General features: G+C 41.6%; 1 protein-coding gene across 1 annotated transcript in view; it reads left to right on the top strand.

Annotated features, from left to right (window-relative positions):
• The window catches only part of LOC126272921 (UDP-glycosyltransferase UGT5-like), a 136,592-nt gene that overhangs the window by 42,922 nt on the left and 67,076 nt on the right, over positions 1–26,594 (top strand). The window contains exons 3-4 of the mRNA XM_049976209.1: positions 13,002–13,256; positions 17,498–17,818. Of these exons, the coding sequence (XP_049832166.1) occupies positions 13,002–13,256; positions 17,498–17,818 (576 nt within the window). The remainder of the gene's footprint in view (positions 1–13,001; positions 13,257–17,497; positions 17,819–26,594) is intronic.

Raw genomic sequence — 26,594 nt, 5'->3', positions numbered from 1 at the left:
TCGGCATCGCCTGGCGCCAAAAATCCACCGGCTCAGCGACGATACTCTTTGCTGATATAGCATCCTTGACTCTGGATTAATAATACTTTTTACTATGGCTGGAGATATTGCAGTATAAACACTTTGTCTAAGCGGATCTAGTTTTATTGTTGCAGGACAGCCATTAGTCAGAGAATTAAGTTCGTTTAAACGCTTAAGTGTAATATCTTGTGAAAAGAGATACGAAAGCGGTTGTTTTGTCAAAGAGAACTACTGTGCAAATAAATATTTAGTCAAAGATGAGCAGTTTCATCATTTTAGCAACTTTGGACATTTTGTGCTTCAAATTGGCATACACGCACCATTAGACATTCGTCTCTGCGACTTTGTGAATGTTAGTTTGTGCTTGCACGCGGTCCGGTTCGGTCGTAATAGGCAAATTTTTGGAAATTTGTGGTAACTTCCTATGGGACCCTAACAGTATGCACTACTTAGTCTAACTTTAACTTACGCTAAGGACAACACACTTACCCATACCCGAGGGAGGACTCGAACCTCCGACGGGGAGAGCCGCGTGAATCGGGACAAGGCGCCTCGGACCGCGCGGCTACCCTGCACCGCTCGCAATAGGCCATCTTGGCATTGTAACAGTAATTTACTAATATTTTCTTCACAAAACTAAGACGACCACATTCATATATCCTAACGTGAGAAATAAATAAGCTTTTCAGGAGAGCGTCGTCCAACAGCATAGATGTGGAGTGCAGAGGCTACAGCTTTGTAACGCCATCATTTGATCATTACAGCGAGTGTACGAAGTTACATCATACAATTGAACTTAGGAAACATAGGCGTAACTGGCAGTCTTGAAAGTGTAGTGTCTCTTTTTATTTCTTTCTTGTTATTCTTACTATTTGTCAGGTATGGAGAGCTGGGCTACATGGGTTCTTCCCTTGGCTCAGAGGATGAGGTACAATAAAACATCCCTTACTCACAAGAGTTATTTATTGACAAACATTTCCTTGACAATAGTGCATTCAGCGAACTTCAACTGGTTTACTTTACTCGCTTGGTTCAGTGCTTCCGTAGCAACACGGCGTAGTAGCCTCGGTGCTGGCTGCGGCGAGAGATGCTAACGTAGACTGCAAGGAATGCCCCAGAAACAGCAGCTGACTACGGCCGCACGTGGCGAGCGCTGCTTACACGGCAAGACTGTGTGCCAGCGAGTGTACTGGCTTGCAATTCCGGGCGGCTGGCCGGCCACTGCGATGACTAAAGTTGCCCCGTGCTAGGAGCGAACCCGTGTTCTCAGATTCGGCGGCTCTGGGCGGCGTCCATTGAACTGGAGTTCTTCCCAATTCACGGGTGACTTCACTGGTTTTGCTGCATCCCTTCGTCCGAACCCGTCACACGGGTTATTCACTATACGTCTCCCTCTGTTGCTATAGGTGAGACTTCGACTTTAATGACTTGACTCAGAACGAAGACTCGACTTCTGTGACTTACTGGCGAAGGGATGACATCTTCTTCTTTCTTCGTAAGTCGTGGTAACTAGACACTGCTACCAGGTTGGATGCTGTCCTATGACCTCCATAGCTGCCGCTTCTTCTTCATGCGTACCGTCGGGAGTACATCAGCACGCCCAGCAACCGTCACGAGGCTTCCGGAACATGACAAGCGTACTCCATAAGTTGACCAGCACTTCCAGCAGACTTCGAGCAGACTCCCAGCAGACTTCAGAAGAAGCTGCAAACTTCGAGAGGGAGCTGCCTCTTTCCGGGGTATTTATTTCGTGTTCCTGCTGACGGCGTGACGTTCGTAGAACAGTGACTGACCTCTGTGGTTCGATGCTAGGAGGTTCCCTCGTGTATCGTACACGTGACTTATGCTGGCTCCTGATCCGTCTGCCCTGCTTTCCAGCGGGGCCGGCAATGTCCTCCGGACAACGCCCCCAGTAGACTGCTGACTGCTTGGTTCGCAGACTCGATCGGCCGATTACCTCTCCGCGGTCCTGTTCCACTCCCGTGTCTCTGCTAGCGTACTTGAGTCCGTGTAACTTCCTTCACCAAGTCTTTACTTAATTTTATAACTAATATTTACACATACGATCACTACACCTATTACAAAAGCTTAGGTCCATTTAAAGACACTCTTAAGGAGAAAATCTTCTTTGTGAAGCACATTAACATTTAACATTCAAGTAACATTCATTCAAAATTTAACATTTCAAGTTTAATATGCATTGAACTGAATCGCAGTTTAAACTTCTATCCCCCTTATTTTTCTGTCACGGTATAACAAAGTGGCGATTGTGGCGGAACTTCCCTTCTTCCAGCTTCTAGACCTTCAACATCTTCATCTTCCCTTCCAAATCATTGTACAGCTTTGCCGACAGCACCTTCAGTTCCCACCAGTAAGTTCAAGAATCGCATTTTGAACATTCTTAGTTACTCCCAACTCTCATAGTACACATGAAAGGGCACTGACGAGCCGGCCGGTGTGGCCGGGCGGTTCTAGGCGCTACAGTCTGGGACCGCGCGACCGCTACGGTCGCATGGATGTGTGTGATGTCCTTAGGTTAGATAGGTTAAAGTAGTTCTATGGGACTGATAACCTCAGATGTTAAGTCCCATAGAACTCAGAGCCAAAGGGCACTGACGAATGCTATAAAAATTTATCTGATTAAACGAGGACAATTATTGTAATGTAATACCGTTATGTTTGTAACTGTGATTTCAAAGTTGCCTACTTTTTCAAGTTAAAACGTGTGTGGTTTACCAACCATTTAAACATATCAATTAATAACCTTGTAAATACATACGATGGTAAGTGGTTTGGAACAAGACAAGCAGAATGTTGATGGGTCTTTGTCACTGTTTTTCATGAATTCTGGTGAGGCTTGCCCAAATGGGGACACCTTAAAGTTAAATTGCCATGGGAAAACAGGTTGTTCTGTCGTACCCAAACACCTGGTTTAGTCAACCTTACTGTATGGTAGCTTGTCGTTTTATGCTGCCTTTAGTGATTGTATCTGCTGCTGTTGTGTTCTTTGCATCATTTGATGCTGAGTACATTCAGTGCCTGTTTTTAGTCGTCCTTAGTGGTAGTGAAATCAAATCTCAGAATTTTAATGGATCGACCAAGACCGCAGCAAATGTTCACGAGTTGTTCAGAGGGCTGTATGAATGCGGCACGCCTGGTCAGTGTGTAGATGACATCTTGCGAATTATCTGCGATGATACTCGTTGCAGGAAGGCTGGCCACCCACCAGTCTTCTCCTCATCCATGGTGTTCCGGTACACAGCAACAGCAGACCGCTGTTGTACGCATTAGGTGGGCTGCGCCTCGGTGTTGCAGTCAGCAAACAAGTAGCAAGCAGAGTATTGTAGATCAGACTGTCGTCGTTTCACTCAGACTAAATAGGCTGCCATGCTCTCTGGATCTAGCAGCATGGACAATGTGGCAGTATGACTGGATGTATTTGTGTTCCAAGAGCTACTTTGTTCAAAAGCTCGAGCGTATGCCTGTGACACGATAGCTGTGGGTGCGTGATCACATTTGCTCTCATTTATTGGTCTCCTCTGCGCCCCTTCTCTCGCTGCAGTATTTCTGTAATCATTCTGGGTAACCACGCTCGGGTCTTTTTGCAACGTTTGGCTGTTGCAGTGGCGCTCTGGTGCAGATGTTCGAAATTGTTTCTTCAAACTACCCTGATATGCAGTGCTGCGGCATTTGTGTTTATGATTTCTTTCAAAATGTTTCAAATGGCTCTGAGCACTATGAGACTTAACATCTGAGGTCATCTGTCCCCTAGAACTTAGAACTACTTAAACCTAACTAACCTAAGGACATCACACACATCCATGCCCGAGGCAGGATTCGAACCTGCGACCGTAGCAGTCGCGCGGTTCCGGACTGCGCGCGTATAACCGCGAGACCACCGCGGCCGGCAGACCGCTGACAGTTGAAGTTTAGTTTAGTTTAGTTATGTCAGGTTCCGTAGATTATTTTTACGATTATTTTGTCGATATGATGTGGAACAAGTCAGATTACAAGATATATATATATATATATATATATATATATATATATATATATATATATTGTTGTTGTCTTCAGTCCTGAGACTGGTTTGATGCAGCTCTCCATGCTACTCTATCCTGTGCAAGCTGCTTCATCTCCCAGTACCTACTGCAACCTACATCCTTTTGAATCTGCTTAGTGTACTCATCTCTCGGTCTCCCTCTACGATTTTTACCCTCCACGCTGCCCTCCAACGCTAAATTTGTGATCCCTTGATGCCTCAAAACATGTCCTACCAACCGATCCCTTCTTCTAGTCAAGTTGTGCCACAAACTTCTCTTCTCCCCAATCCTATTCAATACCTCCTCATTAGTTACGTGATCTATCCACCTTATCTTCAGTATTCTTCTTTAGCACCACATTTCGAAAGCTTCTATTCTCTTCTTGTCCAAACTAGTAATCGTCCATGTTTCACTTCCATACATGGCTACACTCCAAACAAATACTTTCAGAAACGACTTCCTGATACATAAATCTATATTCGATGTTAACAAATTTCTCTTCTTCAGAAACGCTTTCCTTGCCATTGCCAGTCTACATTTTATATCCTCTCTACTTCGACCATCATCAGTTATTTTACTTCCTAAATAGCAAAACTCCTTTACTACTTTAAGTGTCTCATTTCCTAATCTAATTCCCTCAACATCACCCGATTTAATTTGACTACATTCCATTATCCTCGTTTTGCTTTTGTTGATGTTCATCTTATATCCTCCTCTCAAGACACTGTCCATTCCGTTCAACTGCTCTTCGAAGTCCTTTGCCGTCTCTGACAGAATTACAATGTCATCGGCGAACCTCAAAGTTTTTACTTCGTCTCCATGAATTTTAATACCTACTCCAAATTTTTCTTTTGTTTCCTTTACTGCTTGCTCAATATACAGATTGAATAACATCGGGGAGAGACTACAACCCTGTCTCACTCCTTTCCCAACCACTGCTTCCCTTTCATGTCCCTCAACTCTTATAACTGCCATCTGGTTTCTGTACAAATTGTAAATAGCCTTTCGCTCCCTGTATTTTACCCCTGCCACCTTTAGAATTTGAAAAAGAGTATTCCAGTCAACATTGTCAAAAGCTTTCTCTAAGTCTACAAATGCTAGAAACGTAGGTTTGCCTTTCCTTAATCTTTCTTCTAAGATAAGTCGTAAGGTCAGTATTGCCTCACGTGTTCCAACATTTCGACGGAATCCAAACTGATCCTCACCGAGGTCCGCATCTAAAAGTTTTTCCATTCGTCTGTAAAGAATTCGCGTTAGTATTTTGCAGCTGTGACTTATTAAACTGATAGTTCGGTAATTTTCACATCTGTCAGCGCCTGCTTTCTTTGGGATTGGAATTATTATATTCTTCTTGAAGTCTGAGGGTATTTCGCCTGTCTCATACATCTTGCTCACCAGCTGGTAGAGTTTTGTCATGACTGGCTCTCCCAAGGCCGTCAGTAGTTCTAATGGAATGTTGTCTACTCCGGGGGCTTTGTTTCGACTCAGGTCTTTCAGTGCTCTGTCAAATTCTTCACCCAGTATCGTATCTCCCATTTCGTCTTCAACTACATCCTCTTCCATTTCCATAATATTGTCCTCAAGTACATCACCCTTGTATAAACCTTCTATATACTCCTTCCACCTTTCTGCCTTCCCTTCTTTGCTTAGAACTGGTTTGCCATCTGAGCTCTTGATATTCATACACGTGGTTCTCTTCTCTCCAAAGGTCTCTTTAATTTTCCTGTAGGCAGTATCTATCTTACCCCTAGTGAGATAAGCTTCTACATCCTTACATTTGTCCTCTAGCCATCCCTGTTTAGCCATTTTGCACTTCCTGTCGATCTCATTTTTGAGACGTCTGTATTCCTTTTTGCCTGCTTCATTTACTGCATTTTTATATTTTCTCCTTTCATCAATTAAATTCAATATTTCTTCTGTTACCCAAGGATTTCTAGCAGCCCTCGTCTTTTTACCTACTTTATCCTCTGCTGCCTTCACTACTTCATCCCTCAGAGCTACCCATTCTTCTTCTACTGTACTTCTTTCCCCTATCCCTGTCAATTGTCCCCTTATGCTCTCCCTGAAACTCTGTACAACCTCTGGTTCTTTCAGTTTATCCAGGTCCCATCTCCTTAATTTCCCACATTTTTGCAGTTTCTTCAGTTTTAATCTACAGGTCATATCCAATAGATTGTGGTCCGAGTCCACATCTGCCCCTGGAAGTGTCTTACAACTTAAAACCTGGTTCCTAAATCTCTGTCTTACCATTATATAATCTATTTGATACCTTTTAGTATCTCCAGGGTTCTTCCACGTATACAACCTTCTTTCATGATTCTTAAACCAAGTGTTAGCTATGATTAAGTAATGCTCCGTGCAAAATTCTACTAGGCGGCTTCCTCTTTCATTTCTTAGCCCCAATCCATATTCACCTACTACGTTTCCTTCTCTCCCTTTTCCTACACTCGAATTCCAGTCACCCATTACTATTAAATTTTCGTCTCCCTTTACTATCTGAATAATTTCTTTTATTTCATCATACATTTCTTCAATTTCTTCATCATCTGCAGAGCTAGTTGGCATATAAACTTGTACTACTGTAGTAGGTGTGGGCTTCGTATCTATCTTGGCCACAATATTGCGTTCACTATGCTGTTTGTAGTAGCTTACCCGCATTCCTATTTTCCTATTCATTATTAAACCTACTCCTGCATTACCCCTATTTGATTTTGTGTTTATAACCCTGTAGTCACCTGACCAGAAGTCTTGTTCCTCCTGCCACCGAACTTCACTAATTCCAACTATATCTAACTTTAACCTATCCATTTCCCTTTTTAAATTTTCTAACCTACCTGCCCGATTAAGGGATCTGACATTCCACGCTCCGATCCGTAGAACGCCAGTTTTCTTCCTCCTGATAACGACATCCTCCTGAGTAGTCCCCGCCCGGAGATCCGAATGGGGGACTATTTGACCTCCGGAATATTTTACCCAAGAGGATGCCATCATCATTTAATCATACAGTAAAGCTGCATGTCCTCGGGAAAAATTACGGCTGTAGTTTCCCCTTGCTTTCAGCCATATATATATATATATATATATATATATATATATATATATATATATATATATATATATATATATATAGTGATAATATCAGTATTACTGACTGAAATTTCTAGTTCTACACATGCAACTACATTTAGAGGTACTTTTTTTTTACCAGTTCTGAAACAGAGTCTCGTCGATGGAATAGAAGGAGTTGAAAAGAAATGATTTTAAGCTAGATTTAAAACTTGATCTGCTACCTGCCAGACACTTTTATGTTGTTGGGCAAATGTCAACGATTTTTGTTGCTGAATAATGTACTCGTCTTTGAGCAATTGGCAGCTTCAATAACGGATAGGAAAGGAAATAGGGAAGAGGGAAGGATGTGGGTCGTAATGCGTAGTAGCCAGACATCTATGTAGACCATCACATGGGAATTGTAAACTGCATCAGTATCCACTGCAACTACTATTCCAGTTAGGCGGGAGGTGAAAAAACTTTTTGATTTTAATGGTCGAGCGGCTGCTCATAACCCTTACATCACGCCGGTAAGTGCCAAATGACGCCTCCCTTGGAGCAAGGAGCTAAACGTTGGACGATTGAACGGTTGTGTGGAGTGACGAATCATTGTAAACAATGTGGTGATCCGATCACAGACTATGGGTGTGGTGAATGCCCACTGAACGTCATCTGCCAACAGTAAAATTCGGAGGCGGTGGTATTATGGTGTGGTCGTGTTTGTCATGGAAGGGACGTGCACCCCTTGTTTTTCGTTGCACTATCACAGCACAGGCCTACACTGATGTTTTAAGCACCTTCTTGTTTCCCACTGTTGAAGAGCAATTTGGGGATGGAGATTGCATCTTTAAACACGATGGAGCACCTGTTCATAATGCACGGCCTGTGGTAGAGTAGTTACATGACAATAACATCCCTGTAATGGACTTGCCTGCACAGAATCCTGACCTGAATCCTATAGAACACCTTTGGGATGTATTGGAACGCCGTCTTCGTGCCAGGCCTCAGTGATTGACATCGATACCTCTCCTCAGAGCAGCACTCCCGGAAGAATAGGCTGTCATTCTCCAAGAATCCTTTCAGCACCTGATTGAACGTATGTCTGCGAGTGTGGAAGCTGTCATCAACGCTAAGGGTGGACAAACACCATACTGATTTCCAGCATTACCGATGGAGGGCGCCACGAACTTGTAAGTAATTTTCAGCCAGGTAGGTGTCTGTACCTCAGATTTCGTCCAACCCCATAAACAAAAATTTAATGGTTCAAAGTCTGTCGATCTTGGTGGCCATTTAACTGCACTACTTTGACCAGTCCAGTTATTAGGGTAAGTGCGCCACCATAAAAAAGGCAAATGTGCATTAAGTGTGTAACTTCGGTTACACAATAAATCAGTCTAATCTAAAAGCCGTAAATTCAACTAAATATCTAGCTATTACGAACAACTTAAATTGGAAGGAACATATAGAAAACGCTGTGAGGAAGGCTAACCAAAGACTACGTTTTATTGGCAAGACACTTAGAAAATGTAACAGATCTACTAAGGAGACTGCCTACACTTGTCTTGTGCGCCCTCCTTTAGAATACTGCTGCGCGGTGTGGGATCCTTACCGGATAGGGCTGACGGAGTATATCAAAAATGTTCAAAGAAGGGCAGCACGCTTTGTATTATCGCGAAATATGGGAGAGAGTGTCACAGAAGTGATACAAGATTTGGGCTGGAAATCATTAAAAGAAAGGCGTTTTTCGTTGCGACGGAAACTTCTCACGAAATTCCAATCACCAACTTTCTCCTCGGAATGCGAAATTATTTTGCTGACACCGACCTACATAGGGATAAACGATCATCATGATAAAATAAGGGAAAGGTATAGGTGTTCATTCTTTCCGCGCCCTATACGAGTTTGGAATAATAGAAAATTGTGGTTCGATGAACCCTCTGCCAGGCACTTAAATGTGATTTGTAGAGTGTCCATGTAGACGTAGATGTATCTATTTGGAATAGGACATAAATGTCCATATGAAGTTTTTGCTTCAAATGCGCGCTCTTTTCACGTCCCTCAACTCTGAACATTCCTCCCGGGACGTCCTGGTATCACTAAGCAAGTACCCCGGGGCACGGAACTCGAATACAGCTGCAGGCGGCCCATTTAACGGCTTACAGGGGCAAAAAAGTCTGATTTTCAATATTTCGTGTATGTAGTGATCGAATTTAAAAATATAAATGAGTCATTATGGGGTATAATCTTATGTGAATGGATCAACATAGCAATCATGTGCGAGTATTAGAGTATTACGGCGAGTATTAGAGTATTATGTCTGGACTTCATTCATCCCTTATTTAAAAATGAGAGCACCTACTGACTTTCGACGAACGATACGCATAATTTCAAACTTTTACGGAACATTTTCTCTCTGACACCACCCACAAAACTGAGAAAGGATAAGTTTATCGTTTGCTACATTTTCCGCTTTTCGTGCAGTGAAACTGCCGCATCGGGCGTGACGTTTTAATTTGTTTCTTTTTTACAACGAACTCTGTTCAGTATACTTTTTGCATACAGTACTCAAATATAACACTGAGTATACCTATAAAATTACGTCATTGCACGACAAAGATTCAGGAGATAAGACATCACAAACATTGAGACACTTGAAAAACTAACTTTTGTTTGAAAAGGACCTCAAATTGTCCTGAATGTAGTCATCCAGTGTTTGGTAATGAGAGCACTTAGCGGCTGCAGACAATCCTGAAACATAATTTGAAACCTTTTCAAAACTTTTCTCGCTTACGTGCTTGACGTCAAATATTTATTTAACAGGCTAACTCATTTGTTATCAGAAATGGTTCAGATGGCTCTGAGCACTATGGGACTTAACTTCTGAGGTCATCAGTCACCTAGAACTTAGAACTACTTAAACCTAACTAACCTAAGGACATCACACACATCCATGCCGACGGCAGGATTCGAACCTGCGACCGTAGTTGTAATCATAACTTGGAAGCTGTTTTAGACGTGAGCGTTCGTTTCTTTGAAGAGTCGGGTGTTTACCCGTGATCAGTAAATCGACAAGTCCGTAGGTTCTAAACAGAGCACCGGAAAAACAAGGCACCACACACACAACTGAGCCGGCCATTTCTAAAGGCCCTAGTAAACGATCAGACAGTTTGTACAACTTTGCTATGTTTGCCAAGTATTAGAGCGTGAACATTGCTGTTTGACGTACAGATGAATTTTGACTGACAGAAAATTTGACAAGGTGCAGACGTTGTTTGTGTTAATGTTTCGGGTCATAAGTTTATTTAAAAACAGTTTTATTACAATTTATCTCAATGTATCACGAGTTTCCATAACTATGGAAACTGTAATCAACGATAAAAACAAAACAGCCCTGGTAATTAACAAAATGGGAGAGGTTTTACGTCGTTCTCAGCCATATATTACACAGGAGGAGGTTAAGAAGAAAATCGATCTTCTATGCACTACATACAACTGGGAGGTCAATTAAATTTTTTGAAAAAAAATCTAAGCTCTCCGGTTCCTCAGCGCGCGGTCTAGGGTATATGTTCCCATATGATGTACCTTAATGAAGTGCCATTAAAGGACCAAGAAGAAGAGAATAAATTTTCTCAAATTTTTGTCTTCTTTTTCAACGCGAGAACGAAGCCACTCTAAACAAGTTTTTAAAAGTTTTACTGTGTACTCTTAGAAAGTTGATGTAATCATCATGTTCCAAGTGTAAGACTTCCTTTAACAGGTTTTCATGCGTATACTTCTCTCTAATCTCAAACCACTCCTGGACCAGCGTTCTTCTTCTTTTTATTTTTCTTTAAACGCAATGCCAGAGTCAATGCTACGAATGTTCTACCTGGGATTGTTAGCTATTCCCTCCAGTGCCAGAAGAGCAGCATACACGAACAGAATCTGATCAAAAGTCAGGTTAAATTGACAAACTTTGTTGGTACGTGTACAGGATTGTTTGACAATCCGAGGCTAGGTAATAGCGAATTTTACAAACAAGTTTGATCGTTTCGGGGGACTTGCGCAGCTCAGCGGGTGAGAGCCGCGCCTGCTCTAACAAAAGGTGTGCAGCCGTCCAGTGCTGGTAACGACAATGCGTCTCTGCACATGGGCCAAGTTATTTTGCACAAGTTCTAAGTGGACATCAGCATTGCCAGGTAAGAATGAACGAAAACTTTAAATTCATGTTTCCTATTTTTAGGCCAGAAGCTTGAGGTAGTTTTAAAAGAGTTAGCACTAACTTTGGCTTTGTCCAGAGCCCACATCTGAAAACATGACTACATGCATAAAGTTTCGCGCGTTCCCTCTTAAATACTTGCTGATAAAACACTCCGTTGACATTTTCTTAAACTTGTTCCACTTGATCAAACTACTGAAACTCAGATACCAGTTTTCCCGTTTTTATAAAAACTATTGAACTAAGAAGATACGCCATGAAACCGTCAATATTATGAAACAAGGTTATTGTGGAATTGGTTCAAGGCAGCTCTTTCTGAAGCAAATAGGTTTAATGAGTTAATTAAACTATTCACTTTATTAGACACTACACTGAAACAATCGTCTTTTTTACAATAAATTGTAAAGTAAAAAACTGACTTGGTTTGTAGCTTAATCATCCTCTCTGTCTGGTTAACCTGGATAGCTGCGCCTCCGTCGAAATTTTCTGAAAAAGTAGTCCACACCATAGTTGCGTTTCACACACTTTAACTGCACTTGGATGCTGTATAAACCCCTGTTTACAGCCAATTCGATTCTCATGTCCTTTAATTACGCTACAGATAAAGGACTAACCACATAATAAACTCAGTTAATGACCCATAATAATGTTAGAATACTGTAACCTAATCATACCTTAATCAATCAGAATTGTTCACATGAGGCGAGTAAATCATTAACACACTCACTGTGCAAGTCGCTTACTACACTGTCCTCACAAGCAGACAATCATATCAGAATGAGTAAAATATGCACAGTAAGTATCGGTTTTCAAAACAATCTCGTTCATGACCTACCTCCATTCCTGATAACCATTTTTGAAGTGTAACACCGCCCATGATAATAATTACATATACAGAGACCAATTAATCTTTTGAAATATGATGTCGTTGGGTCAACATGTGAAGACCTGGGGGTGGTCTGTTGCGGAGCGATATGTTCAACAATGCACAATGAGCGATGTGATCCGAAACATTTGTGCCAGCAGTGGCACTGTGCTCTTTCGGCAGAGATGCCACAGATCACTGCCTGTCCTACTTCACAGAGTAGACAAGCATTTGAACGCCACGTTCTGTGAAGAGTAATGGACGTTCAACTATTTAGCGCCTAGTGGTAGTTTCACCGTCCTTCTCTCTGCGTAGATGCTCACGACAGTAGCACGTGATCATTTGATCACCTTAGCCATTTTCAAGATACTCGTTCACAGGCTCTGCGTAAAAATAAACTGTCCTTTGTGAAAGTCGCTTATCTCAACGGATTTCCCCATCTGCAGCCCATATCAGCTAGGGTTATCCCCCATCCGTGTCTGCTCCGCTTACATACCTTTGTTACCGAGTCACGTGCCCGGAACACCACCAAGCGATATCAAACGTCGCGGTGGGCAGTCGCCTTAATATTTTGATTTATCAGTGTATAATATCGAATATATCACAAAATGTGCGGAAAAAATAATAATTTTGAGGAAGAGAAACATCAAAGATGGGAAGAATCCACCTCCTGTGTCACGGTTCACTTGTGCTCTTGACCCTGCTATCCAGTTTTCACCTGATGCCCAACACAACAGAGTGCTGACCTCATCGTCAGGGGCAGACTCTGGTCTGTTGAGCGTTTATTCAGCCCCTGCCACTAACAAAACCTCATTTTCTCGCCCAGGAATCACCGGACATGATCCCTGCGCTGCGGTCAATCGTGCGGGGCTACGCCTCCAGCTGGATGGGCAACGTGGAAGGCTGCAGGGAGGCGCTGTCGCAGCCCCAGACGCGGCAGCTGGTGCGTTCTGGCGACCGCTACGACCTGGTCATCACCGACATCCACTTCACAGACTGCACGGCTGCCTTCGCTCACCACCTGGCCGCGCCGCTAATCAACGTCGCCACCAGCTTCCCCTTCTCCTGGACACACGACAGGGTGCGTCATTTCAGATTTACACCGATGAGCCAAAGCATTAGGACCACCTGTTTAATAATGTTGCTCCAGTATGCAAACACAATACAGCAGCGATTCTGCTTAGTATAGACTCTGCAAGTCCTTGACAGGAGTCCAGAAGTATGTGGCACCAAATGTCTACGCACAAGTCAAGCAGATCCCGTAAATTACGGGATGGTGAATTTGTCTACACTCAGTTGGCTCCCGATATGTGTTCTAATGGGTACAGACCAGACACGTGTACTGCGGAAGATATCAGTGTGAGTTCAGTATAATGTTCCTCAAACCACTGTAGCACGATTCTGATCTTGCAACACGTGCTGTTATCCTACAGGAAGATACACCATTGTATGGAGGACTTCAAGCATGAAGCGATGCACGTCGTCCGTAATGATGTTCATGCAGTTCACTGCTGTCGTGATGCCTTCGATTACCACCACAGATCCCACGAAAGCCCAACTCAGTGTATCCCATAGCATAATTCTACCCTCACCGGCCTGTATCTGTGGAGCGGTGGATGTTTCGTGCAGTCACTCGCCTGGATGATGGCGTTTAAATACCGAACCATCATCCTGTTGTAACAAGAAATGCGATTCATTCGACCGGTGACACGTTGCTATTGTTCCACAGTGAAGACCGAGTGATGCTGTGCCCACTTGAATCGTAACTGACGATGTTATGGGATCAATACAGGGACACACAGGGGTTGTGAGATGTGGACCTCCGTGTTCAACAATGGCATCAGAACAGTGTGCCCCGAAACACTTGTGTCTGTGCCAGCACTGTGTTCTGTCGCCAGATGTGCCTCAGATTCCTGCCTACACTGCGTTACACAATGTGGGCTCCTCCGACCTCTGCGTTTTGTGACGAGATGTGGACCTCCAGTAGCATACAGTCTACGCGTTATTTCACCCTCCTTCAACTACTTTCCGTACGTGCTCACAACAGCAGTACGCAAACAGCCGTTTCAGATATTTTCCTACCAGGCGCAGAACCGCAACAATGTACCCTTTGTTAAAACCGCTTGCGTCTGTGGATTTCCACATTTTCGTCCCGTATTTTCGCTATGATGACTGCCTATCCGTCTGTCTTCCGCATACATTCTCTCCTTACTGTGTCACGTGTCCGCAACACCACCTGAGGCATTCAGCCCTGCGGTGGGCAGCGGTCACAATGTTTTGGCTCGTCAGTGTATTTACCCTCAGTTTTCTGGCTGTCATGGTGAGTAAAATACGTGTGCCTTAGGAAAAAATTCTAGTGTTTTTTAACGTTTCAGAGTTTCGTCTGAGACAGTCACATTGCAAATGCTCAATATATCAAATTTGAACACCCATCTACGCTAAAGTTTGTATAGAATTATAGCACAGCCTAAAAGTAGCCCAAATGAATGAAAAATTGGATTATGTAAAGGAACCAAATGTACAGTTCTTCATCTTGCTCATCCAATACACTTGGTCACAAATACATATATGTGGCAGCAAGAGAACGCCCTGTTATAATATGGTAGTTTCCTTGCAAATGGCAACTATACAAATTCGACGCATGGTGAAACAGTGTAAAGCAACAGTTAAGGGCAAAATACGTGACGACACAGTTTAGCAACAATTTACGTTGAGTTATTAACCCTTTCAGTTTCTGTCTGAACCCAACACTTTATTATTATTAAAGTACTAGTGCCATCGATAGTGTTGAAAGACAAAGAGACATCTAGTAGTACACTGAGGTACTTGTACGAATGTAGTGCATTATGGCAGCCATTTATGGCGTTCAAAGCAACAGTCGCTCCGGAGACCTTGCTAGGTGATTTAGGAGACTGTGACGTGCGGGTCTTTTTGTAATGACAATATTGAGGAGATCATTGACAGTAAAAGCAAGTATATCTTGTCCGCCCGGCTAGCCGCGCGGTCTAACGCGCTGCTTCCCGAGCGGGAAGGCGTGCCAGTCCCCGGCACAAATTCGACTGGTGGGTTAGTGTCGAGGTCTGGTGTGCCGGCCAGCCTGGGGATGGTTTTCAAGGCGGTGTTCCATCTGCCTCGACGAATGCGGGCTGGTTCCCCTTAGTCCACCTCAGTTACACTATGTCAGCGTTTGCTGCACAAGCATTGTCACGCGTACACTATAATTACAATCCCACACAAATATTTGGGATTACATTCGTCTGGTATGACACATTCAGGGGGAGGGGGGAGGGCGGGGGGGGGGGGGGGGGGGAAGCGGTCCACTGGGGACCGAACTGCGCAATCACCCTGGGTCCGCTGTGCAGTGGTGGTGGGGCAGGTGGACTGCTGTGGCCTGTTATGGGTTTGTGAACCACTGAGGGCTGCGACAGGGCACAGCCTCTCTGTCGTTTCTAGCTGCCTGGTTCAATACACCATACACAATACAAAAGTATATCTTGAGCTATTATGATGTAATTTATGTTGGTAGTACTGCTTGGAGTGCCTTCAAATGAAATCACTGGAGTAGTATGTAGTTTTAATACAATTTTATGACAATGTTTGTTTGTTATTTACAACTAAAATTTGTTTCAAGCATTTTGAATTAACGTAAGATTCGAGATGTGGGATTTTCTTTAGTAGAAATGCGAATTTGCTTTAAAATATATCACATGAAATTGTGATTGACTGAAAACTATATGTCCTAGTGGTTCCAAAATGAAACCACCACCTTAAAACAATTGGTAGTTTACTTTTTGGCAATTTCTTATTTCATTCATTTCTTACTATTATAAAAAGGTTACTTTTGTGAAAAAATTTAAAACTTTGTCTTATAATATTTTTGAGACTCAAAGGGTTAATACAAGTTTACAGTATTTCACTGGGGTATGAAGATTGTACAAGGTAACATACGTTGATCAGCCAAAACATTATGACCACATCCATCCGCGATGTTGGATGCCACCCTGTGGGGACGCGGGCATATGACGCAGTTACAAAAGAACGTAAGCAGAGCAGTCACGCATGGGAGGTCACCCTAGCGAAGATATGGGCCGCAAACGGGGAAGTCTATAGAGATAAATGACTTTCATGAAGATCAGATTATTATTATGCAGAGCCTGTGAAGGAGTACCTTGAGAACGGCGAATCTGGTTGAATGATCACATGCTACTGTTGTGAGCATCTACAGAAAGAGGTAGAAGGACATTAAAACTACCACTAGGTGCTAAATGGTTGGACGTCAATGACTCTTCACAACACACACCGAGCGAGGTGGCGCAGTGGTTAGCACACTGGACTCGCATTCGGGAGGACGACGGTTCAATCCCGTCTCCAGCCATCCTGATTTAGGTTTTCCGTGATTTCCCTAAATCGTTTCAGGCGAATGCCGGGATGGTTCCTTTGAAAGGGCGCGGCCGATTTCCTTCCCAATCCTTCCCTAACCCGAGCTTGCACTCTGTCTCTAATGACTTCGTTGTCGACGGGATGTTAAACACTAACCACCACCACCATCTTCACAACACACGGTGTTCACAGGCTTGTCTGCTCTGTAAAGTAGGGGTAGATGGTGATCTGTGGCATCTCTGCTGAAAGAGCACAATGCTGGTGCATGCACAAATGTTTCAGAGCACACCATTCATCGTACGTAGTTGGATATGGAGCTTCACAGCTGACCACCCTATGTGTTCACATGCTGGTCCAACGACGTTGTCAGTAATGGTTGCAGTGGGCACAGGACCGTCTGGATTCGACTGATGATACATGGAAACATGTTGGCTCTTTGGGTGTTGTCCAGTGCAAACAATAAGGTTGTATTCTTGTTTAATAAATTTACAGCACTCTTTGAAAATTTTTTTACTCACACACAGGAGTTGTTATAGTCCATTTGTACCTGTCAATAGACTCTAGTGATAAGTATTTAGTTGAATGGGTAGTGGTGGATATTGTTGAGTGTCGATCGTATGAAGATGATGACTTTGAAGATGATGCCGTAGAGTCCACTGGAGAGTAAAAAGAAAATTTAACGAACCCATTTCTGATCTCTAGTCCCTATACAGTAGACATAAACTGTAGTTTAGGGCACCACTCATCATGCTGCAAGAGGCTTTTAGCGTTAGTCCCACTTTATGTCAACAGCTGTGCAGTCTGAATACTGAAGTCTCAGTTACCATCACGCTGCGATACAAGAAAGTGCCTATAATTCAGTTGCTCCTGAGTGTATTTTGTTTGTGAAATATGGAAACTGTGATATGAACTATTGTGAGAAATGTTTTTCTGCCAGAACAGGTGGGGAACCCAGACCACCCAGCGTACACAGAGTTGTTCAATTCAGACGCCATTGCACCGTTCACATTCTGGCAGCGTCTGAAGCACTCGCTGGCTTATGTTTACACACGTCTGGGCTACCGCTGGTTGTCGGACAGGCAGGTGGACGCCTTGGTGCGTGACGTCTTCGGTCCAGGAGTGCCGCCCACGCACCAGATTGTGCGCAATGCCAGCCTCGTGCTGCTCAACACCCACTGGAGCATCGACCAAGTCATCCCCAGGGTGCCTGCTCTCATAGAAGTTGCTGGTCTGCATGTTGCAGAGCCCAAACCTCTGCCACAGGTGGGTAGCATGGTGTGGCATACTCTCACTTCTGGAGGATGAGCTCTTTTTCTGATCAGAATTGTTTGCTTCAAGTTATACTTGATGGCACAGTGTATGGGCAACTGAAAGAACGCACCTCATCCAGTTCAGTACCATTAGCATATTTCAACTCGTATTAACCTACTATACCAACTAAGAATAATATGGAGGATAGATAATTCTAAGTTTTTAAGCGTGCGTATTGATAGAAACAATATAAGAAACATATAGTGGATCAGCTAAAGCATTTATGTTTGGCTAATTTTGCAAGAAGAATAATTACTAACTTGGGGAATATCAAAGACGGTAATTCAATGTATTTTTCCATATTTTCATTAACTGATTCCTTATGGAATAACACCTAAGGATAACAACTCACTAAGGCAAGAACTATTCATTACACAGAAGGAAGTAATTAGAATAGTGTGATGGATTCATATCATATACCTAGCATGCATCTCTTTGAGCATCTGGGAATATTAGCTGCAGCTGCACAGTACCTTTATTCACATATCAAAGTTGTCTTCAGCAATTACAGGAACATTCACAAGTACAACAATAGAAGGAAAAATGTGCCATCACCCTTTAATGAACTTAACTTTGGCACATAAATGGCTGAAATAGGCAGCTATAAAACTCGTTGATGATATGTCCATGGAAATAACATGTCTGACTGATAGAAAGTGTTTTCAAAAATAGATTAAAGATGTATCTCCTTAACCACTCGTTCTATACCACAGAGTAGTTCTTGAGCATAAATGATTTTTAATGTTTACAGAAAGCACTATATAAACTTTTTAGTCTTTTGTGTGTGTGTGTGTGTGTTTCATTTGTATGTTCAATATGTTATGTTTACCATGAGTTTGATCTAGAAGTACACAACTAACTAACTAATTAATTAACTAACTAACTAATTAACTGCCTAAAACAGGTTGCTGTGGCTTCACCCTGTGTATCTGGGGCACATAAGCTCTAGCAACTCCTGGTCTCAAATCTGATAACCTGTGTTCAAACTATGTTCATTCACAAAAAGCACTACATTTCTTATAAAGGGCAATTGCGTTTTACTTGGTACTCTCTGGACAACAATGACCTCAGATACTTGTCATTCACAGTCAGTTTTTGAGAAGCGTAGATGGATTAGTGTTGTTGCTTTACATTTATTGCATTACGAAACAGTAGTTAAGAGTTCCCAGATTGCATTTCTACTAAAGAAATTCGCTTTTAATTCCTCAGAATGGTGTTTCCATAGACATATCATATTTGACACACTGGGCAACTGACAGTCGATACCATTTTACTCTGTTCATTTGTTGTTCCAAAACCATTTTACTTTGTTCTGACAGGAGTAATGTAATCATATAACATTCAGAAAGTCAGCTAAAGGATTGTAATGGAAAAGAAGAGAGAAACAAAGCAGGGACAACTCGTGAAAAATTATGCCAGTGTGCCAGTGTACTACAATGTGGTGTCCTATAGCTTTTTGACTTACAATATTAGTAGTTATAGCTAAATTGAATATATTAACCCATTAACTACTCTGATCCAATTTGTAGATTGACTAAAATACAGCGTTTACTTCAAGGTTACATGACTTTATTTTTAATTTTACATCCAAGTTCCTAGTCTCGTGTGAGGAATAAAATAAAATGAAAAGAAAAAGCATTGGTATCTGCAGGAATTGAACATGTGTTGGCAAATTATCAGTCAATGCTTCAGGCCCATTGCCCACAATGCAATTATGACACTCGTTATATAAAAAGCCCCCACCCTGTATGCTTGGACAATATGCTACAGGCAGTCTCAAAGAAAAATACAGGGACCGATAGCCCTTGTAGTCTGGTTCCTTCAATCCCACAAACCAACCAAAGAAAAGACAGAGCTTTTGATTTCCGTAATCTCTGGCAAATCATGGACTTCAGATTGAATATTTGTTCAGACCATGATCCCTAAAACCACCTTGATATTCAACTGAATTACTCTCCACTGTTGTTTTTACTCTGTTTAGGATAACCTTGGAAACATGTTGTATGCAACCAGTTGCAAAGCAATTCTTCTGTTGTTTATAACATCTAGTTTATTTCATTTCTTATCTAGTGGACTATCACAGCCACTTTCACCTCTCGTGGGGAATTTTTGTGTTCTCCAAGTTTTCTCAGAGATTAATTTTAGCTTATTTTTTAGTTTTGGTAGAGACCATTTCAAAAGTTCTGCTGTAATCCTTTCATAGTTGGGGATTACTCTTCTTCAAAATTTTCATGAGTGTCTGAGTATTCAAGCTTAAGGATTGGTTCTGGACAGTGAAGATGCTGATCAAAATATTTTGCAAGTAGTTTTTAGGTTTACATTTGAAGCACATAAACTTAATTCTTTAAATCTCACTTTCTCCTCGAAAAGTCCATTACAAAGTACAGATAATCTACAGAAAACACTTTCGTACTAAATTTCCTCATATACTTGCTTGTTTTATGACCATCTAGCCTGTAGTCTTTTCACTTTCAAGGGTAGTAATGATAACTAAATTGAATGTGTTAATTTTATGTATATAAATTAAACTGTTTTTTTAATATATTGTAATTAATAGTTTAACATTGCAAGTAATAAAATAAAATAAAATGTTGGTATCAGCGGGAACTGAGTCTGGGTCACAAATTACCGATCTGTATTTTACATCACTCACAAGCCGTGCTGTCACAACAATGTTTCTTCAAAAGTTCTTCATACTCTACACTTGCACAATACGCTTTATCCAGTTTCAAACAGAAATATTGACCTGTTCCTGTGAACAAGTAGCACTCATAGTGCTGGAGGGGATGACATCCCAACGGAGCATGCACAGTAGAAAACAGACAACTGCGTTGCTACTCAGTTGATTATAGTGTGGCTGACCATCATCTCAGCACTCAATAGTGCTTTTTAGTTATTGTGGAGAAAGCGCTACAAAACATGTTTTCCTCCATTTTATTTGCATACCAGTACACATTTGAAGAGAAATAGTGTAAGTTTAATGTGATTTACAGACCTCATTTTGAAAATAAATGGCGTATTTTTGTGTGATTTCTGGCTTGCATTCAAAGTAAAGTGGGATAATTTAGGTGCAGTATTTACAGTGTGCTGTAGCATATTAGGTCATGATAACTAGACTTCACTGGAACAAAGGAAGCGAATTTAGTTCAAACACTATTCTGACCAATGAAAATGCATAAATGCTCTGCCAGAAAGGGGAACTGCAACAAATATAAAGTTGCAAACCACTTCAATGTTCAAGCGTGACAAATGAGGGGTGCTCTCAGTGTAAGATGGTATTTTACCTTACTTTGGAAATAGCTTCATAAACCATGTAACATTATATTTAGTAAGTTTCTAAGTTTGTAATGGAGTTCTTTTTTTACTTTTTCCATAATGTAATGTTTTAGGTTTGTATTTTACCTCAATAAGTAACAGCAATGAGAGAACAATAAATATTCATGTGCAAGTAACAGTGTGAAATGAAGTTTTTATTGCAGGAGTAATCTAGAAGTTTCCTACATGTAGCTCTGTCATAGCAGGTGTTAACAAACATTTGTTCACATTATACATCCTGCTCTCTAGATTATGACAAACAATAAATAAAAGATGACTGTTACAATCTCAAATTCTTATGAAAAGGGAAATACAATCTTTACCAAGATCATATTTGTAACATAGGATACGAGATTTTTGAGATCTTTGATGATGTATAGCAGCAACCAGCCACAAATTAGTTTTAGGTTATGTTATTCAAAAAGTACCATTACTGGTTTAGAACTGTTACAGTTTATCATCAGACAGGTTTAATGCCTTTGTCAAAGCATTTTTTGGTTATCTGGTGAGCTGCCCTAAGATAAACAATAACTCACAGTTACAGACGTGCCATAAAAAGGACAGCACTACAGACTTGTGGTTGGAAAACAACTTACATGAAATGTCTGGCTGGAAGATTTCTTTTCATAGTTTTATTCCGACAAAACATATTCATATCATTGTTTCTCAAAACAAATTTGCAATCCGCACAGTGTGTTTTGACTCACTGACAACATATCAAAACAAATACATAGTGGTTAGCAAGTACATGAGTGTCAGTGAGAGTGCAGTACAATGATAGATTACAAGATATGGTTTTTTGGGGAAAGGAATCTTGTATTAGTGTTCATTCAATTGAAAATGTATTTTGCATTAAATTTCGGATATTAAATAGAGAGAATAAATGGGATTAGTCACATTATTGGTGTGAAATATACCATTAAAATTTATCTTACAAACTGGTAGAAAATAGGTATGGATCAGATGCTAGGTGAAGCTACATCTGCCAGCACATTACAATTTGTTAATATTTAAGGCCATGAAACTACTGACTATAGATTATAAGATTTCATCAGTAGATAGCTGGATAAGATTTATTTATATTGGAGTGTGGGAAGTACATTCTCGACGTTTTTCTAGAAAAAAGTTTTAGCTAACTCAAAAGGAAATAGTCAAGGGAGTTTTATGTGTTTTGAGTGTTTCTGTTTCCTCTAAAAGATTCATACTGACGCTTATTTCTACTAAGTGTAATATTTTCATGTTGTTCACAATGTTTTTCATTGAATGGCTTTCCTCAGCATTGTGGGCTGCAAATATGGATTTAAGTTATCACATCATAAAGCATCAAGGTGTTCTTTGTGTCTAATCTCAGACTTTCTGCCTGTCTGACCAATGTATAATTTTGGGAATGAATCACATTTGAACTTGATTATGTCCGATTTACTGTAGAGGGCATAGGAAGGATGCTTTCTGTTGTAATTTACTGCTGATGGAAAAGCTTTCAATATCCTTCTTTGTAAATAAAGCAGCTATTTGGTATTATTGCAGACATGTATGGGGTAACAGTATATTTAGTTTTGCTTTTTGTGGGATGCGGATTTGTTTTGGAGTGAATGTTGTGTGAATCACTGTTCTGTGTACATGTGGTTTTATTTTGTTGTGGAGATCATTATCACAGGGTCATAACCGTTATTGCTAACTATATACTGAATTAATTTTGTTGAACTGTGGAACTAAGAGTAACGTTTTGCATACAGTGTAGCATGGCTCCGAAAAGTGCCATTTTGTGTTGGCTATGGTGACATGATTAGCTGTCAGAGGTGACGTATGTGGATGTAGGTTTTCTGTCAATACTTAATTGATGTTTATGGTCACTGTTACAAATTTTAGATCAAGAAAATTTATGCTTTAATTTGTTTCATATTCAACTGTGAATTTCATATTTTTATGTGTTTTACTGATGTATGCTATTAGTTCATCAATTTTACTGTTAAACTAGCACCGTGGTGCATTCTGTGTGGGTGTGACAACCAACAAGATGTCTATCTGCATGATAGACCACTTGAAACTGTGGCCAATAAACAAATGGACCATCCTGTTGCTGAGCATGCTCCCTTCATTTCAATGACTGCTTCACAGCCTGTTCCACATGGATCCTTCCCACAAACACCAGCTTTTCTGAATTGCACTTGTGGAAGCTTGCTGTGCATTGCCGTAGCCCTCCTGGCCTCAACTTTCTTTAGTCATTGCCCACTCCCATCCAGTACCTTATATGTTCCCATTCCAGCACTACACAGCCCTCATTTCTCCATTGCACTCAGTCTTTTTACTTTTTTTCCAAAAACCCTCCCCCCATCCCCAACTCTCCACTGCCCTCCATATAACCTCCCAACTGCATATAGTTGCCCTACCCTCTTTCAGTTCATTCCTACATGTTCGCCAACAGCATGTCGCTGTCCACCACCACCACCCTACTATATCTCCCCCTTCCCGCCCCCCCCCCCTCCAGGCTCCTCCTTACCCCCACCCAGTTGCCACTCCCATCATGTACTGGTGCTGCTGATCATAGTGTGGCCTCAGTTGCCTGAGACTGGAGTCATGTGTGTGTGAGTTGCATTTCCTTGAGGGTGTATGTGTGTGTTTGTCATCTAATTTTGACGAAGGACTTACTGGCTGAAAGCTATCTTTATGACAGTCCTTTCATTGTGCCTTTCCATGACTCAGCATGTCCGCTACATGATGAGTAGCAACTTTGCTTTCCACAACATTGTTGAACTGCTATTCTCATTTTCACGAAATGTCATCACACTCATACATGCAACTAAAGAGGTATATCGCTACATATGACAAGCACTCTCATGTCTACAACATTAGTACATGACTGTGGTTAGCTGCTACCAAGTGACTATACCCTACGAGAGACATCTCCATAAACCCTTATAGCCTGCATGAAACATGACTTTGTCTTTCTGCATCAAGTATCGCTGATAGCTGTGGTGTTTGCATGAGATAAACAACTCTTGATAGTGATCTTGTCGAAGGAATTATGCTGGTATTCATAAAAAACGAATTATAAATCCATTACAAACATTTGATGATTGAGTCATTCATTGTAATTCATGCAGGGGTCACCTGAAAATACAATGCTACGCTGAAATCTAAATAGATTATGATACAATATTATTAAAAACTACGAATTCAATAAGTATTCATAGAAAGGCTTGTTCAATCCATGTAACAAGACTTGGCCCTGAATTGTGTGCAAAAAGGGAGGTCCACGTAACGTTAAACAGTCATTCTCAATTTTCATGAACTGTCATTAAGCTGATATTTGCAACTAAAGGACTTTCTTTCTTTCTTTGGGTCATTGTCCTGCTTCAATGTGGGGTTGGCTTTTGACCTTGTTACTACGGATTTGGCAGTGTTAGTTGCAGAGGGTGGTTGAATGCCCTATCTGTCGCCACCCCCCCCCCCCCCCCCCCCCAGCACATAAGTAGTGTACCCCAGCTGTCTGCGTCTAGTGTAAGCCATGAAATTGGGCAAACATATTCAAATGTTCGTGAGTCGTGTAACTCAACGTGCAGACCAGTCTGGCATTCACCTAGTGGAATGTGGAAAACCACCTAAAAACCACATCCAGGCTGGCCAGCATACAGGCCCTCATCATTAATCTGCTGGGAAGATTCGATCCAGGGCCAGCGCGGCTACCAAAGTCCAGGAAGTAGCGCATTAGCGCTCTCGGCTACCCTGGTAGGTATTTGCAACTAAAGGCCTATGTCATTAATACTACTTGACTGTGAATTTTTTGAATGCGTCTTATGCTTGGGTGTTATGGGCTTTCTGTAGGGGGATGGGGAGTATAGACTATCAACAGGCATTCCATAGAGAATGATAGTGTGAAAGTCAGCTCGGTCAGACCCGGTAGGCCTCCAACGAGTCAGTGTTTGATACAGTTCTCCACGATGTCAGCACATGAGCAAAATACAGAATATCATGCTAGATTCATGATGTATTGAAGAGTTCCTAGCAAACAGCATGTTTTTCTTAGTGTTTAAGAAACTAGCTCTGTTTGTTCATTACTCTGGATAGCAGAGGATACACCTGTCTGTGTTGATACCGTATTCCTTGACTTCTGATTGGCCTTCGATAGAATTCAGCATTGTTGTCACAGGGACAGAAGGTACAAGTATATGGAATAGGTTCTCAGATATGTGAGTGGCTCGAAGAGTTCTTAAGTAATAGAACCCAGTGTGTTCACAACAATAGTGAGTGTTCTTCAGAGACAAGGGTATCATCAGGAGTGCCCAAGGGAAATGTGATAGGACTGGTATTGTTTTCTATGCACATAAATGATTGAGCAGGCAGGGTGAGCAGCAATCTGCAGTTGCTTTAAAATTGGGCTAAGTGGAAGAATATATTGTCATGTATATTTCTACCTGTAGTGTTCAATGGCTGAAAAACAGCTGCCCAAATTCCTAACTGATGATGTGGTGTCAGTGGGGGTCTTGGGCTATTTTGGCACTGAGTTGGCCGCGGGTAGCTGGCCTCGGTAGACAAGTCTGGCATGTGCAAAGCAGTGCAGCCTGTTGCAGGCTACGGCAGCAAAAGGAGTTGGCACAGTCCACCGCCCACAACCCAGCCTCTGACATGGTACGGAGTGGCAGTGGGATTGCGGAGTTTAAATAAAGATGCAAGTAAGTACCTCTCCCATTCCTATCCCACTACACAATAGTGTGACAAGCGTTTGACAACCATAAGATTTTAAAACTGGTATAAGAGGTTTAGTTCTGACAACCAGGAGGCTTCCCACCATTTTGAACTTAGTTGGTTATTGAATTTTGTGTCAATTTAAACACAGGACAAGCCAGCTCCAAACTTAGGGTCACAATTTAAACATGTGACCTGCACAAGTTTTAAACTAAAGGGTAGGTGGACTCATAGCACAACTGTAATGTCACAGGAGCTCGGCAGTGGTGAGTGTTTGATTGTTATATATGTTGCACCAGTGAGCTATACAGTTTTAAAGTTAAGGCAAATCTCTCTCTTGGGTTTCAAACTTGGAGTGTCAGTTGTTTGAACTGTGATGTCAGATTGACGGGTTGGTTATACGCCCACTAAACCCGCTGGGCAGAACAGGTAATAGGGTTGTGGAAAGGGCTAAAGGTCGAGGTCAGTTTTTCTTTCTAATTGTCATTTATTGTAATTTAATAACCTTTATAACCAAAGTGGCACATAGCCGGACATTTACCGAATGCAACTCTTTTACGGCTGAAGGTCTCCAAACAAGACATTTTAACAAATCAACAAGATAAAAATCCAATTAAGACCGCAATAACATAATTTTAAAAAACCAGCAAACATACGCAAAGTGTAACCCTACTACACGAACTCCGTGAAACTTACCGAGGTATTCATAATGGCGTCTATGTCGCTT

The sequence above is a fragment of the Schistocerca gregaria genome, chromosome 5 (genome assembly GCF_023897955.1).
Source record: "Schistocerca gregaria isolate iqSchGreg1 chromosome 5, iqSchGreg1.2, whole genome shotgun sequence".
NCBI lineage: Eukaryota > Metazoa > Arthropoda > Insecta > Orthoptera > Acrididae > Schistocerca > Schistocerca gregaria.
This window is presented reverse-complemented; position numbering and strand designations above follow the sequence as displayed.